Here is a 22,589-nt window from a genome sequence, read left to right on the forward strand (position 1 = left end):
AGTGGCATTGCTAATCAGGGATGGTATCTTAGCTGCAGAAAGAGAAGTTGTCGAAGAGGGTTCGGCAACTGAGTCAGAAACAGGAAAGGAGCAGTCATTTTATTAGTTGTTGTCTATACACCCCCACCCCACCCCAATAGCTACAGAGAGACGGAGGAGCAGATTGGGAGGCAGATTTTGGAAAGGTGCAGAAGTAACAGTTGCTGTCATGTGTGATTTCAACTTCCCTGATATTGATTGGGACCTCCTTAATGCATATAGTTTGGATGGAACAAACTTTATCAGGTGTGTCCAGGAAGGATTCCTGACTCAATATGTAGATAGGCCTACTAGAGAGGAGGCCATATTGGATTGGTGCTTGGCAACCAACCTGTTCAGGTGTCAGATCTCTGTGGGATAGTGATCACAACTCCCTGACCTTTACTATACACACAGGGAGAGATGGGAGCAGATGGTAGAGGAAAGTATTTAATTGGGGAAAGGAGAATTACAAAGCTTTTAGGCAGGAGCTGGGTGCCAAAATTGGGAACAGATATTCTCAGGAAAATGCATGACAGGAATATGGAGGTTGTTTAGGGAGCACTTGCTGCGAGGGGTGGATAGGTTTGTCCCACTGAGGCAAGGAAAGGATGGTAGGATGAAGGAATTTTGGGTGACAAGGGATGTGGAACATCTAGTCAAGAGGAAGAAGGAAGCTTGCATAAGGTTGAGGAAGCAAGAATGAGACAGGGGTCTAGAGGTTTACAAGGTGGCCAGGAAGGAACTGAAGAATGGATTTGGAGCTAGAAGGTTGCATGACAAAGCCATGGCAGATAGAATTAAGGCAAACACCAAGGCATTCTACACTTATGTGAGGAGTAAGCGTATGGCCAGAGTGTGGGGAGGGTGGATCAGGAATAGTGGAGGAAACTGGTGCCTGGAATTGGAGGAGGTATGAGAGGTCCTTAATTAATACTTTGCATCAATATTCACTTTCGAAAGAGACCTTCTCGTTTGTGAGGACAGTGTGAAACAGGCTGAAACACTTGAATAGGTTGATGTTAAGAAGGAGGATGTGCTGGTAATTTTGAAATACATGAGGGTAGATAAATTCCCTGGGCTGGACGGCATATACCCAAGGTTATTATGGGACATGAGGGAAGAAATTGCTGCTCCTTTGGCAATGATCTTTGCGTCCTCGCTGTCCATTGGAGTAGTACCAGATGATTGGAGGATGGCAAATGTTATTCCCTTGTTCAAGAAAGGGAATAGGGACAACCCTGGGAATCACAGATCAATCAGTCCTATATTGGACATAATATAGGAGAGAATTTTGAGAGACATGACTTATGATTATTTGGAAAAGCGTAGCTTAATTAAAAATAGTCAGCATGGCTTTGTGAGAGGCAAGTCATGCCTCACAAGCCTTGTTGAATTCTTTGAGGATGTGACAAAATACATTGAAGCTAGAGCAGTGGATGTAGTTTACATGATTTTTATCAAGGTATTTGATGAAGTTGCCCATGGTCGGCTCATTCAGAAAGTAAAGAGACGTGGGATACGGGGAAATTTGGTTTTTGAATACAGAATTGACCGGCCCTTAGAAGACAGAGGGTGGTAGTAGATGGAAAGTATTCAGCCTGGAGCTCGGTGACTAGTGCTTTGCAGAGATCTGTTCTGGGGTCTTTACTTTTTTTTTACTTAGACCATCAAAAATGAGACTGATCATTTCAAAATGAAAGCTTGTATTGTAGCTTTGTCATGATTATATTTATTTTGACAATTTATGTAATATTTTAATAAGTTTGACTTAAAAGTGTGATTGTTATTGTTATGCCTATTATTTTGCAGAAAAGTAATTAATTAAAGTAATGGGTGGCACAGTGGTTAGCACTGCTGCCTCACAACACCAGATATCTGGGTTCAGTTCCCGTCTCAGGCGACTGTCTGTGTAGAGTTTGCACATTTCTCCCCATGTCTGCGTTGGTTTCCTCCATGAGCTCCGGTTTCCTCCCACAGTCCAAAAATGTGCATGTTAAGTGAATTGGCCATGCTAAATTGCCCGTAGTGTTAGGAGAAGGAGTAATGTGGAGGAATGGGTTTTGGTGGGTTGCTCTTCCGAGGATCGGTGTGGACTTGTTGGGCCGAAGGGCGTGTTTCCACACTGTAAGTAATCTAATCTAATCTAAAATTTATTCACCAAAATAATAGAAGCCTGAGGCAGTTATGGCATCTGGATGATCAATTAAAGTAACATTAACATGGAAAAATATTTTATTCAATCTAAAAATAATGCGACATGTAAGTGTTCATTTTCAAACCCAAAATACAATTCAAACATTTGTTTTTATTAACATTTTGTACAGAGAATGAGATCCAAAGTAAATACTGCCTCCAGGAAACTAACTCATACAAGCATTGTGGACATACCACATGAGGTAATGTAGCAAAGTTAGCTCTGGTACTACCAGGAGGGAGTGCATGACTAGATTTGTTTCAGTATCATTCTCTGCTCATTTGCAGTATGTCATCAGTTTTGCGTGGAAGGAGATGTTACCCACTGCTGAAAGCAACATGTAAATAGACTTAATAAGTTGAAAAACTGCATATCAACATTCAAATTAACCAGTTACAATCTTTTTGTTTTGTTTTCAGGTCTGATGTGGTGGTCCTGTGCTTCTCAATTGCTAACCCCAATTCACTTAACCATGTGAGAACAATGTGGTTTCCTGAAATCAAGCATTTTTGTCCACGAACACCTGTTGTCTTAGTTGGCTGTCAGTTGGACTTGCGTTATGCTGATCTTGAGGCTGTAAATCGTGCACGCCGCCCCTTAGCAAGGTACTGTATGATACTTGAGCTGTAAATATACAGGCACATGTATTTCAGTAAAAATGCTGTTGATAACAGGCACATGTATTTCAGTAAAAATGCACATAGCATAATTCTAATACTTATGTAAAGATTTGACTCAGGTTATTGCACACCAAGTGAGTTGCCTTTCTAATGGCAGAAAATTAAGATGCAGATTCAGTATATAGCAACAGACGTAATGAGCCACTGGACCATGCAGATGGTATGTAAGTTGGTAAAGAACAGAGATTGGCGCTGAATACAGAAATGCACAGGAAGCCAGTTTGGCAGTGTTTCAATCTAAATGCTGATTTGTTAACTGCCAAGATATATTCTAGCTACTAAATCCCCAGCAGTCAGCTAATGAAACAAATAAAAAGGTAGGTGCATTGCAAAGAAAACTGGTGGACAAACTGAAGATTATAGGAAGCAAATCAACTGATAACAAATCTCCAAGCCAAAAAACATTTAAGTTTAATAACAAGACTCATTTTGAAAGACTTGACTTAAGAAAAAAGTAGCCTGTGCAGAATTGAAGGTGCCTCGCAATTGAATCCTTTAGAATAAGGAGCTGTTTGCCTACTGTTCCTGGTTGTGGTAATTTTTCATTTTATAAATGATCATTTCTGCCTCTATTACTTCATGTTGCCAATTACCAGTATAATTTGCATAATATCTGAACCTTAATATTGTAGTGCAGTTAGCAAATGTCTGTTAATTATTTAACTAATTTTTGAATGTTCTTCCTTTCACTTTTCTTTTGTGTTTACACCTCAACTATAAAAATGCAATTTTTTACGCTTCTGCATATGAATCATCCATGACTTAATCTTTGAGCTGAAGAAGCACCAATCCTTTGTGATGCTGCTCTCTGTCCAACATAAAAATATTGGTGTAGCTAAGAGAAGCTTCAAGTACAATTATGCAGTACAATCCTTGGAAAAAGACTCGCTCTGAAGCGGCTTCCTCCATAGGACTGTGCCAGATGAATGGACTTTGTCTGTCACAAGCCACAGATAAAGTCTCTGTGGTTTACTTTCTGTTCAACCTTGCAAGACTCATTTTGTAGGGGAGTTATGAGCCTCATATGTCACAGGAGTGGTGCTTGGATAATTTTGCACCATGTCTTCAAACAAGTCCATTGTGGTTCAAGAATATACAATACTGGAAGATCTCGTCCCATATGATATTTTCTTAAGCCAGCATCTCCATTCAAATACATACATCTTAAAACTTTCCAGCATCTTCATAGGTTTATTGATACTACTTCTTCCAATGTTTACTTTTCAGGCTGTCACACAAAGGGAAATATAAACTATGGAGGGCCTTCTAACTCATCCTTTTCTGATCAAAAGTGCTCAACTGCTGATCTAATGATTGCAGATTTTGTCTCCACTACCTCCATGAGTAATTATCATTCCAGCAATTGATCATTTTTGCATGAAATATTTCTGACTTCAATCCTGTGCTTGTTTTCCACCTGTTGGTGCTGAGGTCCCTTTGCTCTGCATTGAGGTTTAACTATATTGGCACTCCATAGTTTCCTTATTCTATTCTATTTAATATTTCATTGCTCCCTAGGTTTCTTTCTCATATGACTCCTCTCAATATTGGAAGATCCAAACATTTTTAGGGCTTAGTCTTGTTGCCAATGATTTCAACACCTCCAGAGTTTCCTTTAAGCTTCTCATGCCTTGCCTAAAAGTGAATGTGAAACTTGTTTTCTATATCGTGGGATATGTGTGCCACTTATGAGGCCAGGATTTGTTATCTGTGCCTAATTGCCCTTGAACTGATTGGCTTGCTAGGGCCATTTATGAGGGCAGTTTAGTGTCAACTTCATTGATGTGGTCTGGAGTCACATGTAGGTCAGACTGGGTGATTGTACAAACTGGAAAATTTAGTTTGTATACCAGAAATGAAGCTTTGTTTGAAGTAAAATGTTCTCGTCTATGCCTAAGTTTCCAATGTGCACTCTTGTAGGTAAGATTCCTAGTTGAGTATGAAATTGGACATTTCCCTGTTAAGTGTAGAGTCCATAGACATGAGATTTTTTTGCAAGCTGTTGCTATTTAGGTCACTTTGTTAACTGAATAGCATGCTTTCTAGTTTTGCAATGTGTGTAATTTGTTTAAAAAAGACGAATTTGCTACCTATATACAGATCTGAATAAAAGACTGATTTGATTGATTGATTGATTGATTAATATTTCAGGTGTGGACTCCTCAAAATTGAAAACTAGAAAACAACTAAGAGCTTTCATCATTTGAGTGAATTGGCAGTAGAAGAGAACAATCGGGAAGGAGTTAATGGATATAATGACTTTAAAAGACAGTTCATAATGAGCTTAAAAAGTTAAAGCTATTGGATGATTGACAAAGATTATCTCAGTCATTCAGAGATAGATCAACCATGGCTAACCAAGGAAGTTATGGAGAGTATTACGTTGAAAGAAAAAGCAAATACGGAGGCAAAAGTCAATGAAAACTAAGATAAATTCGCAATCTAGCAAAGGAGGACTAACTGACAACCAGAGCTTTTTATTTTTGAAAGGGAGAGATCAAAGTGAACATTGGCCTCACAGAAAATGAATCTGGAGCGATAATTATAGGGAACAAGAAAATGGCAGAGGAGTTAAACATTTTTAAAATCAATCCTTACAATGGAAGATCCTTTGAACATCTCATTAAGAATAAAGAATGTAGGGGAGGAATTGATGGTATTAGGCAAGAACATTCAAAAGTTGATTGGGGGCAGATGTTCACAGGTATAGGGATGGCTGGAAAATGGGAAGCTTTCAAAAATGAGATAACGAGAGTTCAGAAACAGTATGTTCCTGTTAAGGTAAAGGGCAAGGCTGGTAGGTATAGGAATTGCTGGATGACTAGAGAACTTGTGATTTTAGTCAAGAAAAAGAAGGAAGCATGTGTCAGGTATAGACAGCAGAGATCAAGGGAATCCTTAGAGTATAAAGGCAGTAGGAGTAAACTTAAGAGGGAAAACAGGAGGGTAAAAAGGGAACATGGGATAGCTTTGGAAAATAGGGTTAAGGAAAATTCAAAGGTATCTTACAAATACATTAAGGACAGAAGGGTAACTAGAAGAGAATATAGCCCCTCAAAGATCAGCAAGGCAGCCGATGTGTGGGACTACAGGAGATACTAAACGAGTATTTTGCATCAGTGTTTACTGTGGAGAAGGACGTGAAAGATATAGAATGTGGGGAAGTAGATGGTAATATCTTGAAAAATGTCCATATTACAAAGGAGGTGGTGCTGGATGTCTTAAAATGCATATAGGTGGATAAATCCCCAGGTGTGCCCTCGAACTCTGTGGGAAGCTAGTGAAGTGATTGCTGGACTCCTTGCTGAGATATTTGTATCATCAATGGTCACAGGTGAGGTACTGTGAAATTGGAGTTTGGCAAATGTGGTGCCACTATTTAAGAAAGGCTTTTTAAAAAAAAAGCCAGGGAACTATAGACTGGCGAGTCTGACACAGGCGGCACGGTGCCCAGTGGTTAGCACTGCTGCCTCACAGCGCCAGAGACCTGGGTTCAATTCCTGCCTCAAGCGACTGACTGCGAGAGTTTGCACATTCTCCCCGTGTCTGCGTGGTTTTCCTCTGGGTGCTCCGGTTTCCTCCCACAGTCCAAAAATGCGCAGGTTAGGTGAATTGGCCATGCTAAATTGCCCGTAATGTTAGGTGCAGGGGTAAACGTAGGGGAATGGGTCTGGGTGGGTACGCTTCGGCGGGTCGGTGTGGACTTGTTGGGCTGAAGGGCCTGTTTCCACACTGTAAGTAATCTAGTCTAATCTAATCAGAATATTGCTTACTCTCTCGGCGGAGCAGGTAACGGCTGTCTGGTGGTGTTTTTTTAAGTCGCGGTATAGTCCAATTATTGTTTATTTTTTAATGGCTAAAATTTAAAGTTTTTTTTAAGCGCCTAGCAGACCCGGAAGCTGGTGTCGCGCTAGCTTACCTGGGAAGGTTTTTTTTCTTATAAAAGCGCGCAGCTCCAAGCCTTCGGCCTCACTGTCTCGCCGGGTAGGTAACGGCTGTCTGGTGGTGTTTTTTTTAAGTCGCGGTATAGTCCAGTTATTGTTTTTTTAACGGCTAAAATTTAAAGTTTTTTTTAAGCGCCTAGCAGACCCGGAAGCTGGTGTCGTGCTAGCTTACCTGGGAAGGTTTTTTTTCTTATAAAAGCACGCAGGCGAGGATCCCGAGGCACTACAGAGGTAGAGCCTCCCACCCGCCCTCCTCCTCTAACCTAATAATAAGACCCGTTGTGGTAAGCAGGTAAGTGTTGCATTTTGCTTGTTTGTTTCTTTAGATCCACTTTTCTTTGTAAAGTTTACCTTTTTAGAGGGATGGCAGCGAAGGCAGTGCAATGTTCCTCTTGCAACATGTTTGAGGTGAGGGAAGCCATTAGCATCCCTGCTGATTACACTTGCAGGAAGTGCACCCATCTCCAGCTCCTCCAAGACCGTGTTAGGGAACTGGAGCTGGAGTTGGATGAACTATGGATCATTCGGGAGGCAGAGGTGGTCATAGATCAGAGCTTTAGGGAAGTAGTTACTCCGAAAGTTATGGACAGATGGGTGACAAGTGAGTGGGACTGGGAGGAAGCAGCCAGTGCAGAGACCCCCTGCGGCCGTTCTCCTCAATAACAAGTATACCGTTTTGGATACTTGTGGGGGGGGGGGGGGGGGGGGACTTACCAGGGGTAAGCAATGAGGTTCAGGCCTCTGGCATGGAGCCTGTCCCCATTGCTCAGAAGGGAAGGGCGGAGAAAGGTAGAGCGATAGTTATTGGGGACTCAATAGTGAGGGGCACAGATTGGCGGTTTTGCGGGGGCGACAGAGACTCATGATTGGTATGTTGCCTCCCAGGTGCAAGGGTACGTGATGTCTCTGATCGTGTTTTCTGGGTCCTTAAGGGGGAGGGGGAGCAGCCCCAGGTCGTGGTCCACGTTGGCACCAACAACATAGGTAGGAAGAGGGGTGAGGATGTTAGGCAGGCTTTCAGGGAGCTAGGTTGGAAGCTCAGAGCTAGAACAAAGAGTTGTTGTCTCTGGTTTGTTACCCGTGCCACGTGATAGAAAGTCGAGGAATAGGGAGAGAGAGCAGTTAAATGCGTGGCTACAGGGATGGTGCAGGAGGAAGGGATTCCGGTTTCTGGACAACTGGGGTTCTTTCTGGGGAAGGTGGGACCTCTATAAACAGGATGGTCTCCGCCTGAACCTGAAGGGCACCAGCATCCTTGGGGGGAGGTTTGCTAGTGCTCTCTGGGAGGGTTTAAACTAACTCTGCAGGGGCATGGGAACCCGGACTGTAGCTTTAGGGTACAGGACCTTGAGTGTAGGGAGGTTAGGAACAAGGCATCGATCTCGAAGGAGGGTGCCTTTAAACAGGAAGGTGGCTTGAAGTGTGTATACTTCAATGCCAGAAGTATAAGAAATAAGGTAGGTGAACTTGCAGCGTGGGTTGGTACCTGGGACTTCGATGTTGTGGCCATTACAGAGACGTGGATAGAACAGGGTCAGGAATGGCTATTGCAGGTTCCAGGGTTTAAATGTTTTAGTAGGGTCAGAGGTGGGGGTAAAAGAGGGGGAGGTGTGGCATTGCTTGTCAAGGATAGTATTACAGCAGTGGAAAGGACAATGGAGGAAGACTTGCCATCTGAGGTAGTTTGGGCTGAGGTTAGAAATAGGAAAGGTGAGGTCACCCTGTTAGGAGTTTTCTACAGGCCTCCTAATAGTTCGAGAGACGTAGAGGAAAGTATTGCAAGGATGATTCAGGAGAAGTGAAAGTAGTAGGGTGGTTATTATGGGGGACTTTTAACTTCCCAGATATTGACTGGGAAAGCTATAGCTCGAGTTCGTTAGATGGGTCGGTGTTTGTTCAGTGTGTGCAGGAGGGTTTCCTGACACAATATGTAGACAGGCCAACAAGAGGTGAGGCCATACTGGATTTGGTTCTAGGTAATGAACCAAGCCAGGTGTTAGACTTGGAGGTAGGTGAACACTTCGGGGACAGTGACCACAACTCGGTGACTTTTACTCTAGTGATGGAGAGGGATAAGTGTGCACTGCAGGGCAGGAGTTATAGCTGGGGGCAGGGAAATTATGATGTGGTGTGAAGCATGACTTAGGATGTGTGGATTGGAAAAATAGGCTTCAAGGGAAGGACACAAATGATATGTGGGGCTTGTTCAAGGAGCAGCTATTGGGTGTCCTTGATAAGTATGTACTAGTCAGGCAGGGAGGAAAGGGTCTTGTGAGGGAGCCGTGGTTTAATAAGGAATTGAAATCCCTTGTAAAAGGGAAGAGGGCGGCCTATGTAAAGATGAGGCTTGAAGGTTCAATTGGGGCGATTGAGAGTTATAAGGTAGCCAGGAAGGATCTAAAGAGAGAGCTAAGAGCAGCGAGAAGGGGACATGTAAAGTCCTTGGTTGGTAGGATTAGGGAAAACCCAAAGTCTTTCTATAGATATGTCAGGACTAGGGTAAGTATCGGTCCAGTCAAGGATAGTAGTGGGAAGTTGTGCGTGGAGGTGAAGGAGATTGGAGAGACACTAAATCAATACTTTTCGTCAGTTTTCACTCAGGAACAGGACATTGTTGCTGATGTGAATATTGAGTCACAAGTGATTAGAATGGATGGCTTTGAGGTATGTAGGGAAGAGGTCCGGGGAATACTGGAAAGGGTGAAAATAGATAAGTCCCCTGGGCCTGATGGCATTTATCCTAGGATCCTCTGGGAAGCTAGGGAGGAGATAGCAGAGCCATTGGCCTTGATTTTTATGTCGTCGTTGTCTACAGGAATAGTGCCAGAAGACAGGAGGATAGTGAATGTGGTCCCCTTGTTCAAGAAGGGGAGCAGGGACAGCCCTAGTAACTATAGGCCGGTAAGTCTCACTTCTGTTGTGGGCAAAGTCTTAGAGAGAATTGTAAGGGATAGGATTTATGAACATCTGGATAGGAATAATGTGATCAAGGATAGTCAGCATGGTTTTGTGAAGGGCAGGTCGTGCCTCACAAACCTTATTGAGTTCTTTGAGAAGGTGACCAAGGAAGTGGACGAGGGTAAAGCAGTAGATGTGGTGTATATGGATTTTAGCAAGGCGTTCGATAAGGTACCCCATAGTAGGCTACTGCAAAAATTACGGAGGTATGGCATTGAGGGTGCATTAGAGGTTTGGATTAGGAATTGGCTGGCTGGAAGGAGACAGAGGGTAGTAGTTGATGGTAAAGGTTCATCTTGGAGTGCAGTTACTAGCGGTGTTCCACAAGGATCTGTTTTGGGACCATTGCTGCTTGTCATTTTTATAAATGACCTGGAGGAGGGGCTTGAAGGCTGGGTGAGCAAGTTTGCGGATGATACGAAAGTCGGTGGAGTTGTGGACAGCGAAGAAGGATGTGGCAGGTTACAGCGGGATATAGATAAGTTGCAGAACTGGGCAGAAAGGTGGCAAATGGAGTTTAATGTAGCTAAGTGTGAAGTCATTCACTTTGGTAGGAGTAACAAGAAGATGGATTACTGGGCTAATGGTAGGCTACTTGGTAGTGTGGATGAGCAGAGGGATCTTGGTGTCCATGTACACAGATCTCTGAAAGTTGCCACCCAGGTAAATTGTGCTGTGAAGAAGGCATATGGCATACTGGACTTTATTGGTAGAGGAATTGAGTTCCGGAGTTCTGAGGTCATGTTGCAGTTGTATAAGACTCTGGTGCGGCCTCGTCTGGAGTATTGTGTGCAGTTTTGGTCGCCATACTATAGGAAGGATGTGGAGGCATTGGAACGGGTGCAGAGGAGGTTTACCAGGATGTTGCCTGGCATGGTAGGAAGATCGTATGAGGAAAGGCTGAGGCAATTGGGGCTGTTCTCATTGGAGAAAATAAGTTTAGGGGAGATTTGATAGAGGTGTACAAGATGATTAGGGGTTTAGATAGGGTTGACAGTGAGAACCTTTTTCCGCGGATGGAGTCAGCTGTTACTAGGGGACACAGCTTTAAATTAAGGGGAGGTTGGTATAGGACAGATGTTAGGGGTAGATTCTTTACTCAGCGAGTTGAGTTCATGGAATGCCCTGCCAGTATCAGTGGATAAGCATATGGAGGTTATTGGGCTAGTGTAGGTTATGTAGGCTTCGGTCAGCGCAACATCGAGGGCTCCATTTTTTTTTTGTCCCTCTAGCTTATCCAATTGGTTCTACTGTTTTGATAAAACATATTGATTTTTCCAGGAACCCAGCTTTGATATATAGGACGGTACTAGCAGTAGGAAGTCAGTGACAGGGAAGTTTCTAGAAACAATTATTGGGGATAGAATTAACAGTTACACATAAAAGGTGGCTTGATCAGGAAAAGTCAGCGTGAATTTCTAAAAGGGAAATCATGTTTAACTAACTTAGAGTTTTTCTTGAAGAGGTTACAGGAAGTTTCAATGAGAGTAAAACTGTTGGTGTGGTATACATGGACTTTCAGCAGGTTCTTGATACAGTGCCACACTACAATGGGAAAAGAAAGTTTATAGGTCATCGAATAAAAGGGTCAGTAGCAACATGGATACAAAATTGGCTGATATTTGGACTGGAGGAAGGTTTGTAGAGGCATTTACCTGGGATCAGTATTGGGACCCTTTCTTTTCTTGACATATGCTAATGAGCTACACCTTGGTGTGTAGGGGGATACTTCAAAGCTTGCAGATAACAAAAATGAAGTTCTTTATGCAGGAAAACTAATTTGCAGTATTACTAATGGGACTCGTTCACCTCAAAAGTTAATCCAAGTTTCTCCAGAACACCAAAACATATGCTAGGCAAGCATTTGAGTAGGTGCTCAATGCCTTCAGTCCATTCCAAAACAACTAGCTTTGGAATGGAACACTCAGCATTCTTAACACCATATGTGCCATGGTTGCCTTTAATTCTCCTAAGAACTACTAGATGACTATGGTGCTTTACTTTCATGTCAGTAGGCTGTTTGGACATTACCTCAAGGAGCATCATGAGCAAGAAAGCAAAGAAACCGCTGATTAGTATTTAATGCAAAACTGGTAAATCTTCATTATAACTAAGATTTTTCAGTAAGGGTCATCCCATGAACCAAATGCTAACATTGTCATTTATAGGCTTCTTCACCATTGTGCAATGACAATAACAACTTAACTTTAGACCTGTAATATAGTTAAATGTTCCAAGGCAGTTCACAAGACTGTTGTCAAAGTACAGTAGAAGATTTTTGTTGCAAACGTTTCGTCCCCTTTCTAGGTGACATCTTCAGTGCTTGGGAGCCTCCTATGAAGCGCTTCTGTGCTGATTCCTCCGGCATTTATAGTGGTTTGAATCTGCCGCTTCCGGTTGTCAGTTGCTGTCCGCTGCAGTGGCCGGTAAATAGGGTCTAGGTCGATGTGTCTGTTGATAGAATTTGTGGATGAGTACCATGCCTCTAGGAATTCCATGGCTGCTCTCTGTTTGGCCTGCCCTATAATAGTAGTGTTGTCCCAATCGAATTCATGTTGTTTGTCATCTGAGTGTATGGCTACTAGGGATAGCTGGAGGCATGACACTCATCCACAAATTCTATCAACAGACACGTCGACCTAGACCCTATTTACCGGCCACTGCAGCGGACAGCAACTGACAACCGGAAGCGGCAGGTTCAAACCACTATAAATGCCGGAGGAATCAGCACAGAAGCGCTTCACAGGAGGCTCCCAAGCACTGAAGATGTCACCTAGAAAGGGGACGAAACGTTTGCAACAAAAACTCCCAGCTCGGCGAACTAAACCACAACAACGAGGACCCGAGCTACAAATCTTCTCACAAACTTTGAGCACAGTAGAAGAGTTGACTGAAAACCATCAGGGTAGATTTTAAGAACATCCGAGAAAAGCAGAATGATTTAGAGTCCAGGCAGCTGAATTTACTACTACTATTAGTACAACAATTAAAATCTGCTGCACAGCTGAACAGAATTGTAGACACTCAGAACTTCCGGAGATTGTGGAGATAGAGGCGACATGAGGTTGTGCGTGTGGTAGCCATTCAGAGGGTGATTAGCATTTGCAGTATTGATTTTTGCTTCTTGTATTCACTGTGGTGCACCGTGCAGGCTGTGCAGAAGCAAAAAGAATTAGTAAAGATGCTGGTTGAATGATTATGCAGAGATGAGGATGAGTTAAGGTCATGCAGTGATCTGGGGGGAAAAACCCACAAATTTTAAAATTGGGGCATGCATCTCTGAGAACCAATGTAAGCCATAATGATGTTAATGGGTTAATGAAATTTGTTGCAATTCACGAGGCAGACTGCCAAATTTTGAATCTGATCAGGTTTACAGATGGTCCAAGTTAGGACAACATTAGAATACTTGAATTTGACATAACAGATACAAAGACGAGGGTTTCAGTAGCTGATGGAGTAAGGCAGGATGGAAGTATGAATAATGGAATTGGAGCTAGATAGCTTTAACTGTTGGAAAAGGTGCAAGGTCAGAGGCTGAGCTCCGCTCAGGATCAAATAGGAGACAACAGCTTTAGACAATGAGAAGGACGAAGGATGGAGTCTGTGGCTAGGGAAGAGTGTTTGTGATAGGGACTAATGAAAAAATAGCTTTAGTCGTTCTAATCAGAAAAACATTTTGTTCATCCAGTATTGATGTTGGATAAACAGCATGACAAATGAAGGGTTGACAAAAGATTTTGAGTGACATTAGAGGTTGTATGTATAATAGAAATTAAGTTACTTGTTCATAGGTTTTTTTGGCAGTCTTCTAGCACTGCCTGCATCTCTGATCCAATGTTCCTTCCTGTTCCTAAAGTTTTTATTTTCCTGAGTCCAGTCTTTTTCCACTTTCCTTCCTTACCCCATTATTGGCAGCAAAACCTTCAGCCTCATTCGTCTTACCCCCTCAGATTCCTTCCCTAAACTATTTTGTCTCCCTCCATTTTTAAAAGATCTTCTCAAAAGCAGTAATTAAGGTTTTTTTTTCAATCCGTGCTCCTAATTTCTCTCTGGTATAATGCCTATATTTTCACTTTTCCTGCAGCCATCTATGAAGTACCTTGGACATTCCTTATATTAAGTGTCAGATTTCACTGTCATGTTGATCTCTTGTGTCTGGGTCAGAACCTTGCTGGATTAGGTCATGAGATAAAACTGGAAGAATGGAGGAGGTGATTTGATGAGACTGGGTTTAAAGGACGAGGGTTAGATGCATTGGATGGTTAGAAGAGTTAAAAGGCCATATCACCAAGGGACTGTGGGAACAGTCAAGGGTAGCTAAACCTGGTCTTCACTGATGTTAGCTGTAGTAATTTTGTATACGAGTTAGAGTTTGTTGATTTAGATCCCACTCCAGAGACTGGAGCACATGGTCTTGAATTGTCAGACTGCTATTCTTTAGATAAAATATTAGACTGACAATTCCACTGTCCTGTTTGATAAATATGCTTAAATATGGACTTATTTCTGGCAGTGGTGAAAATTGCTGACTGTAGAATTAAGTAGTGCAGTGAGGAGTTTGGAAGATCCTCTTTAGTGTATATCAACTTTTTCTTTAAAATTTAAAGAAGCTGGTTTTGAAGATGAATTTGAGTCTTCTAATTGTCACGCAATAAAGACTTTCAACCAATTCTATTAATAGAAATAGATAGGAGCAAATTCACTTGACCTTTTGATGACTTGATTGCCTTTGCCTTTGTCAGCTGACCATAATAGAAGTTATTTTTGGCATTTATTCAGTCTCTGAATTAAATATCCCTGCATTCTTTGAGAGACGCCTAAGCCAGTTATCGATTTATAAACCAAATTACTTAATCCTGGCTGCCTTACAACATGCCTGCTCTCACGTAACAACTGGTCTGTGTAAATCTGGCTTTTATCTAGGTTGTTACATGCACTAGTGACTCTTCAGTCACAATGTCAAAACAATTTGCTTAAACTTACAGATGACAGCCAATTTTTCATTTGAATTTCTCTATACATTTGAAGCCATATAATGTAAGTGTTAATATAACTTGATAAAGTCTTGTTTCAGATTGAACAGGATGATAGGGAGATGGAACTTACCAAGTTTGAAACTTCTGGCTAAAGTCTGATCATTTTTTGCTTCTGATACAATTTTGGAAGGGGTCTTGAATTAGGCATCTGGTGCTCCAGGCAGAAATAGGCATGAGTCACACCAATATACATAAATTGGGGGTCCTTTGATGTACTTCGGACACAAAACAATTTTGATGAATTTTGACAATACATGGCAGTTACATTATAAGCTCACTGACTTACACTAAACAGAATAGAGCCAAAGCAATCTCATTTAATGGGAATGTTGCAATTTGTACAAAAAGGGCCAAAAATGTATTTATGGTGGATTTTTATTAGGAAACAGGGAAGTTAAGTGTGTTACTCAGATTTTCAGTGTGGCTTGAACATAAACCTCAACTAAACTGAGTAAGCTTTTATTGTCAGTAGTTAGGAGAAATCTGCTGATGGAATTACCTAGAGCTTAATGGCTAACTTGTTTGAGACCAGCTAGAAAATGGAGTAAAAGATGCATGAATCTTACAAGCCATTTGAAAGAAGGGCTTGGAAAATGATACATTTTTATACTGTAGTTAATCATGTTGACAATTTTTTAAAAAGTTGTTACTATATTACTGTAATATTTTATTTGTCATACTAACTTCCACTGAATAATGTAATTTCTCAGTTTTTTGCAATACTTACTACTATATACATCGTTCAAGGTGCATTTTTCAGCATTTATTAGTAAAATATTCAACAGTAGAAATCAGATTTACTGTTTACCAAGGTAAGCATGTGCAGTGTATGATATTCCAAAAACAAGCATTATGTTTCAGGAAGCATAAATACATTCTTTCCAGTTGGGAGTAGGAATTCTTTAAACACAGGGTTGTGAGGCTGAGATTTTCACAAAATACTTTTAATCTAAAACTTCAAAATATATTTTTGCATTTTGTTTTGTTTTAAAGATTTTTGTTTATATGGTACAAACAGCTTCATTTGATTTTCACAGTTTCTAATCTAAATATGTTGCTACCTATCATGATGCCCTTTTCTACTTAGACTGAGTCTTTGTCCCTTTTCTTTGTGTAAGGTGGCTTATTCTTATTTACTCTCAAATTATGTTTAGTCTCCACTGTTTGAGAAGCAATCTAAAATGCTTTCTGAAAAGATTTTGGATCATTTGTTTCACACGCACTTTTATAATGTTGCAATTTGCCTTTCACCTGAATATTAATATAGTACGCACTTTGGCTATTTAATCAATAAATACACATTACTTATCATTAGTTTAAATTTACACAACTCTAGTTTGTGAAATGTGCTCTTTCTCTTGTATAACAGTACTGCATTGTTTGGTGTACCAATAGAGAGCAGACTGAGAAACTGCACAATATGTTGCATTGTAAAAGTAGTGCTGTACTTAAGAGAATATAAATACCTTTCCATTCTATCCAGGGAAGAGGATTTTGTTTTATTGCTTATGGTTGAGAAAATGATATGTGGAGGATAAATGCAATACTAATATTTTGGGTTGAATAGCAGAAGCTTCCTAACAAAGCCATATATCTTGTAGAAGTTCATTAACTCACATGACATCTTGTAACTCTGTCAAATGTGATGAGGATTTTCATTTAAATGAATATATTTAGCTTCCATTGATGAAGTGAATATCACTATTAACAGTAAGCAAGAGCTTTTGTAAAAGAAAGAGAATCTTGCAGTTTATGTACCACCATGAGAAATTTCTTTATATGAGAAATTTCTTCAGTGTTTTAAAAACAGGAAACTGTTGTGTCAGCAAATTTGCAATTGAAATAATTGCCTTATGTTGTGTTTTATACCCTAGACCAATAAGACCCAATGACATTTTACCTCCTGAAAAGGGCCGAGAAGTAGCCAAAGAACTTGGAATTCCCTATTATGAAACAAGTGTGTTTGATCAGTTTGGCATCAAGGATGTATTTGATAATGCCGTCAGAGGTGCACTGATTTCTAGGCGACATCTTCAGTTCTGGAAATCTCATTTAAAGAAGGTGCAGAAGCCTTTACTGCAGGCACCATTCCTACCACCTAAACCACCACCTCCAGTAATGAAAATTCCAGATAATCCAGTGAGTGCTTTTAAACCTAGCCATCTGCTCGACAATCCACTGTGTGCTGATGTTATGTTTATACTCCAGAACCAGGTTAAAATCTATGCTCACAAGGTATACCTGGCTACCTCATCATCAAAATTTTATGACCTGTTTTTGTTGGATCTAACTGCTGAATCTCAGATACACAATGAGAAAAATGAGAAACAAGTAAAACTAGGCCAAGACCATTTGATGAGGACTTCAAGCCTTGACACAGATGGCGACAATAGTGAGATCAGTGTTGGTTCAATACCATCCATTCTGAGAACATCTAAGAGTGATAGCACTTTGAAAATGAATATACACGAGGATGAATCTTCAGAAATGAAGGAAACACCATCAGGAAGATCACTGTCTTCGTGGAGCAAAGCCTTTAACCATATTCATGAAGAAGACCTGGAGAACCCTGTAATGAAGAGGAGAGGTCTCATGACAGTTGTTAAGATGGACCATTCAATCCAGCCAGGGCCTTTCGAAGCTGTTTTACGATTTCTCTACACAGGACAGCTGGATGAAAATGAGAAAGATCTGATGAGAATTGCACAAATAGCAGAACTTTTGGAAGTTTTTGATTTGCGTATGATGGTTGAAAATATTCAAAATAAAGAAGCCTTTATGAATCAGGAGATCACAAAAGCATTTCATGTCAGGAAAGCAAACCGAATAAAGGAATGCTTAGCAAAAGGAACATTTTCTGGTAAGGTTTTGCAACTTCTAACCATCTGTGTATTCTGTTGCAGCCCTACAAAAAAAAATTGCAGTCTATCTCTGTTAAATTAATTCAAATCAGTATTCTATAAGAATAGGTTGTGTTTGAAAATAACTACATTTACTATCAATAAGTAATTCTAATATTAGACTAACAGGCAGCAAGAAGAAGTTTAATTTCAGAGAAAATCAATTTGGAAAAATCTAAAGCAATTTGAAGTTTAGCCAGCTATGTTCATATTTTAAGTAACATAATTCTTCATTGTCTATTGATTCAGTCTCAGCTGGTAACAGAATTTGTAAAACTTTTTGTGTTGATGGTTTGTTTTTCACTCTGGACTTTCGTGCATCTCCACTTTGAATCAAACATATTGGTGTCTGTGCCTTTGCCTTGCCTAGATCCTACGCTCTGGAATTTCCTCCATATATTTCTTCTCTACCATGCTAATTTACTTTCCTCCTTTAAAATGGTTCTTGCATTTACTTCGGTGACCTATGTTTTGGTCATCTGGCCTAATATTTCCTTATGTGGTTTAATGTCAAGTTTTTTCCATATGTTTGTGTAAAATGTCATGGGTGGTTTAATTATATTAAAAAGCATTTTTTTAAAAAAATGCAAGTTTTTATGTTTCTGCTTGTACTACTTTTGTTTCCCCTTGATCAACAAGGGAATCAAGAATTAAAGAAGGGGAGGCAGGAACATGGAACATAGGCCACAAGCAGATCAGTCATGATCTTATTGGGCATGCTTGCAAGGCTGAAAGGAGCAAAAGTACGTTAATGTTTTATGATCTTACCCAACAAAAAGCAGGCTAGGTTTCCATCTGGTTTTTCATGAGAACTGTGCGAACAGGCAACATGGTATTAATTGTATGTTTGTTTCTAATTGAATCTGAAGTGACCTGATGTGAGACCTCCTCCACTGGTTTACTCTGCTTTTTGTTCTTTGTATAAGATCAAATGAGGGAGGAGAGGAATCCATTCACATAGCACTACTAGATGCTGACTGGCATTGATTCCCCAGGTGCGGGCATCATTTATAGATGTTTTAAGCAACCTGTTCGGAGATGTTACATCATCTGCAGCAGGTAGGACTTGAACCTGGGTCATCTGGCCCAGAGGTAGGGATCTTACCACTGTGCCTCAAGAACCCCTTATACTTCATTTATATAAATGAAGAATACCATGTAGCCCATACAGGCATCAGCCCATGAGACAGTTGGCCCCAGTAAGTTGTGCAAAAGAACTGCTTGGTTCAACATTGCAGCTATCGTGTCAGTGTTAGAGATTTATAGTGATTGGCTTGCCTTAGTTGTGTACAGTCTCCTCCTCTCTTTCTTTTGATATGACTCTTTGGAAATGTTTGGTTCCAAAGAAAAGTGTTTGAACTTGAAATGTTAATTTTGTTTCTCTCTCCATCAAGGTTGTTAGACCTGCTGAATTTCTCGAGCGTTTTTTTGTTGTTTTACTTCAGATTTCCAGCATCAGCCGCATTTTGGTTTCATTTAAACATTGCAAGGAACTAAACAAAACAATTTAAAACCCATACAGTTGACCTTTCATAAAGTAAATAGTGCAGTTTCCAGAGAATACCTGTGTACATGCAAAATTTTATTTCTTCAATAGTGAACATGATATTAAATATCAGTCATGGTAATGGATGGAATGTTGAGAAATTAATTTGCTTTAATAATTTTATTCTTGGTGCCATGGTGTCTGAGGACTAACGATCTGAAACATTTATAGCTGTACCAGATGCAAAATTCAATTATCTCTTGTCACTACTGCTTGGAAGAAAGTAATTAGAATGTGCTGTTTTACATTTAGATTTTTTGCAGTTACAATGTTAGCAACAATTGTGTTTTCTACCTTTCAATGGCAGATGTAATGCTTAAATTAGAAGATGGGAGTATTAATGGCCACAAGTCTTTGTTGATTTCTAGCTGTGAATGGATGGCAGCTATGTTTGGAGGGTCTTTTCTGGAGAGCTCAAATAAAGAGGTTAGTGCAATGAACTTTACATTCTTAGAGAATATGAGCCAGTTATAATCTTGTATTGTAAGTTAGAATAAAAGATTAACATTGTAATGTCTGTGACTTGTTTCAAGGCTTCCCAACTATTAGAATGAGCAACTGAGCAATGCAAATCAGGGAAGGTTTTATAGCCTGCTGGGTTAGCTGATTTTTGTTTGTGCAGTGGGGGGTGGGAATGCCTACACTTAATTTTTGTGCCTCTGTGGTGGGGAGCTCCAAGAATTCCTTTTCTGATTATGGCCTCTTCTGTCAGTTTAATTACATAGACATGAAGGAAGCAAGCTCCACTCTGATGCTAAGTATCTTCCTGATGTCCAGGGTTGGATTTTCTTTTTTGTTTCTTCTTTCGTATCTGTTTTTTTTATGCTGCACTGAGGTATTAAAAGCAGTAAAATATGCCACTATGATCTTGCTGCCTCAGTAGGGTCCCCAAAAATCTTGCACTACAAACCTCATTAAAACCTGATAAAGTGAGGACCATCCTTTCAGTTTCCATTATTTCCCTGCTGTCCCAAAAGAGATTAAAAAATAGAGATAGTCATGGACCCTCTGTTTTGGTGCAGTTTTCTCAAAATTCAACCTGGCCTCTTAAGACCCCGTCCAGAATGAATAGCACAACATTATTCCAATGGTGCATATCACAGGGAGAGGCCATTTTGGATTTTCTGACCGGAGAGTGCAAAAACTGTCTAGTCAGTGATTACTTTTGGTTGATTCTTGCTCTAGAATTCCTATGAAGACTTCTCCAGACCTCTTATAAAAAGTACTTGAGAAAGTAACTTGCTGCTGGGGAGTGGATTTCCAAATGGGAATCCCTCCATTCCTGTGTTTTGAAGAGGAGGATATGGAAGTTGCTGCATTGGAGGCTCCTACAATGTGGCATCAAGAAAAGTTTTTTGGTTCTAACACGTCAGTACCCTCTCCTCAGGGTTTATGGACCCAGAATGTCATATTGATTTTTGATTCAGAAGGTGTCACTTCCCCCAGAGCTCTGGTCAACTGCTGGCTGAATACCTGGAGCCCATTTCTACCAGGAGAACAACATTGCCTACAGTAAGAAAAGTGACCCAAGTTGTTTTTTTTTTCAGTTGCTATTGAATCCTTTCAAGCTGTTTGAGGGGACTTTTGTGTAATCACAAGCATACTATTATATAAAAATTGGGTCACTGTGCTATTTAAGTGGACCTCAGTTTATCACCTTGTATTTAATACTTGGGGAGCAATATATTGAAAGTCTACTTCATTAGAATGTCAGGGTTCCCACAGGTAGAAGGAGCAAAAAAGAGAACATGTGTCCTACTGAAATCTTCATTCAACAACACCTTCAGTTTATGATCAGGTAAGGTTTTCATTCAGTAGATGTCCAATTAATGTGTGTGATTCCAATCATATGTCACACATATTAACACCCACTCCACTGGAAGCTATCAGGAAGCTCCTATAATAATCCAATCTGCCATTATCATCCTTTTTAATTTAGAACTCAATTAAGGGAATTCATTGGTGAACAGGGCTTATTGTGAAGACCTGTGCTAGTAAGGCTCCTAATAAATACATTGAGACATTAGTCTATATGAATTTCAATAAAGCTGCCTATGGGCATTCTGAAATTTTCATAAATCTAGAGTAGACTGCACTGCAGCCCAGCTAATGTCAATGTAGATTACTACATCCTGCAAAATGGAGAGCAAAAAGGCTATTACATCCTGAAGCTGTAGAAGATTACGATGATAAAGATGATTTTAGAGAGCTCTTCAATCAGGAGTACTGGAGAGCTGTCCACTTGCAACTAATCAAAGAAGTCAATGATTTGCAACTGAAGGCTTTAATTTGAATAGAAGGAAAACAAAATCCTTTATTTTGCCCTTCTCATCATCTCATTCATAGTTGCTTTGTGAAGAAATACATTCCTAAAGGTTCCTGTACTATATAATACATTATCTTGTATACCACCAACCAGACCCACTAAGATGTAAATATCAATGCATATAAAAACTGGCTGTGCACACTGACAACATCCCAGCTGTTGATTCTACCATTCTCTTGGTAAAAACATTTCCTCAATCTCCCCTCTAAATCCTTCACCACTTACTTTAAATAGGGATGACCAATTTATCTTAATAGACAAGCCAAAGAAGGGAGGGCACAGATTTAATGTGACTCAGCCCCTCATGTTTTGCTACTCCTCAACTAAGTTACTGTTCAGCCTCCTCTGTTTCAAGAAAACAAAACCTATCCTATTCAATCTTGCCTCATAACTATTTTTTCCATCCTTCATAGGAATTTTTTGCACCAAGTGGTGTGCAATTGTACATTTGCTGTAATGTAGTGACCAAAACTACAAGTAGTACTTGAGCTATGGTCTAACTAGTGTTGGGTATAGTTCTAGCATAATTTTATTGTTCTTGTATTCTCTGCCTACATTAATAAAGGAAAGCATGCCATATGCTGCCTTACCCGCCTGATTGACCAATCCTGCTACTTTTAAAGTTCTCTGAATATATGCTTAAAAGGGTCTTCTGCAACTCTTGTGCACTCCTTCCTTGTACTACTAAGTATCTTCCAGTTGTCGAGCATTCTCATTTTGATGCACCGCTCAAAATATTTCTCATTTCTCCAGATCGAATTTCATTTTTCCCTTGGCAGACTATCTGTTTTCCTGCAGTTTAAAGCTTTCCTCCTCACTGTCAATCATGTACCCATCTGCTAACTTCTTTTGTGTTTAGGTTTGTTTCTAAATCATTAATAAAAACTACAAAAAACAAGGAACTAGGTACTGAGCCCTGCAGAACCCCACTGGGGTCTGAGCTGTATTCTAATTGGAAAAAGCCCACTATTGGCTTCCTGC

General features: G+C 40.3%; 1 protein-coding gene across 4 annotated transcripts in view; it reads left to right on the forward strand.

Moving 5' to 3' along the window:
* The window catches only part of rhobtb1 (Rho related BTB domain containing 1), a 94,328-nt gene that overhangs the window by 58,626 nt on the left and 13,113 nt on the right, over positions 1-22,589 (forward strand). For all 4 annotated transcript variants that reach the window (XM_060842318.1, XM_060842319.1, XM_060842320.1 and 1 more), the window contains exons 4-6: positions 2,635-2,820; positions 16,711-17,696; positions 19,590-19,708. In XM_060842318.1, the coding sequence (XP_060698301.1) occupies positions 2,635-2,820; positions 16,711-17,696; positions 19,590-19,708 (1,291 nt within the window). The remainder of the gene's footprint in view (positions 1-2,634; positions 2,821-16,710; positions 17,697-19,589; positions 19,709-22,589) is intronic.

The sequence above is a fragment of the Hemiscyllium ocellatum genome, chromosome 22 (assembly GCF_020745735.1).
Source record: "Hemiscyllium ocellatum isolate sHemOce1 chromosome 22, sHemOce1.pat.X.cur, whole genome shotgun sequence".
Lineage (NCBI taxonomy): Eukaryota > Metazoa > Chordata > Chondrichthyes > Orectolobiformes > Hemiscylliidae > Hemiscyllium > Hemiscyllium ocellatum.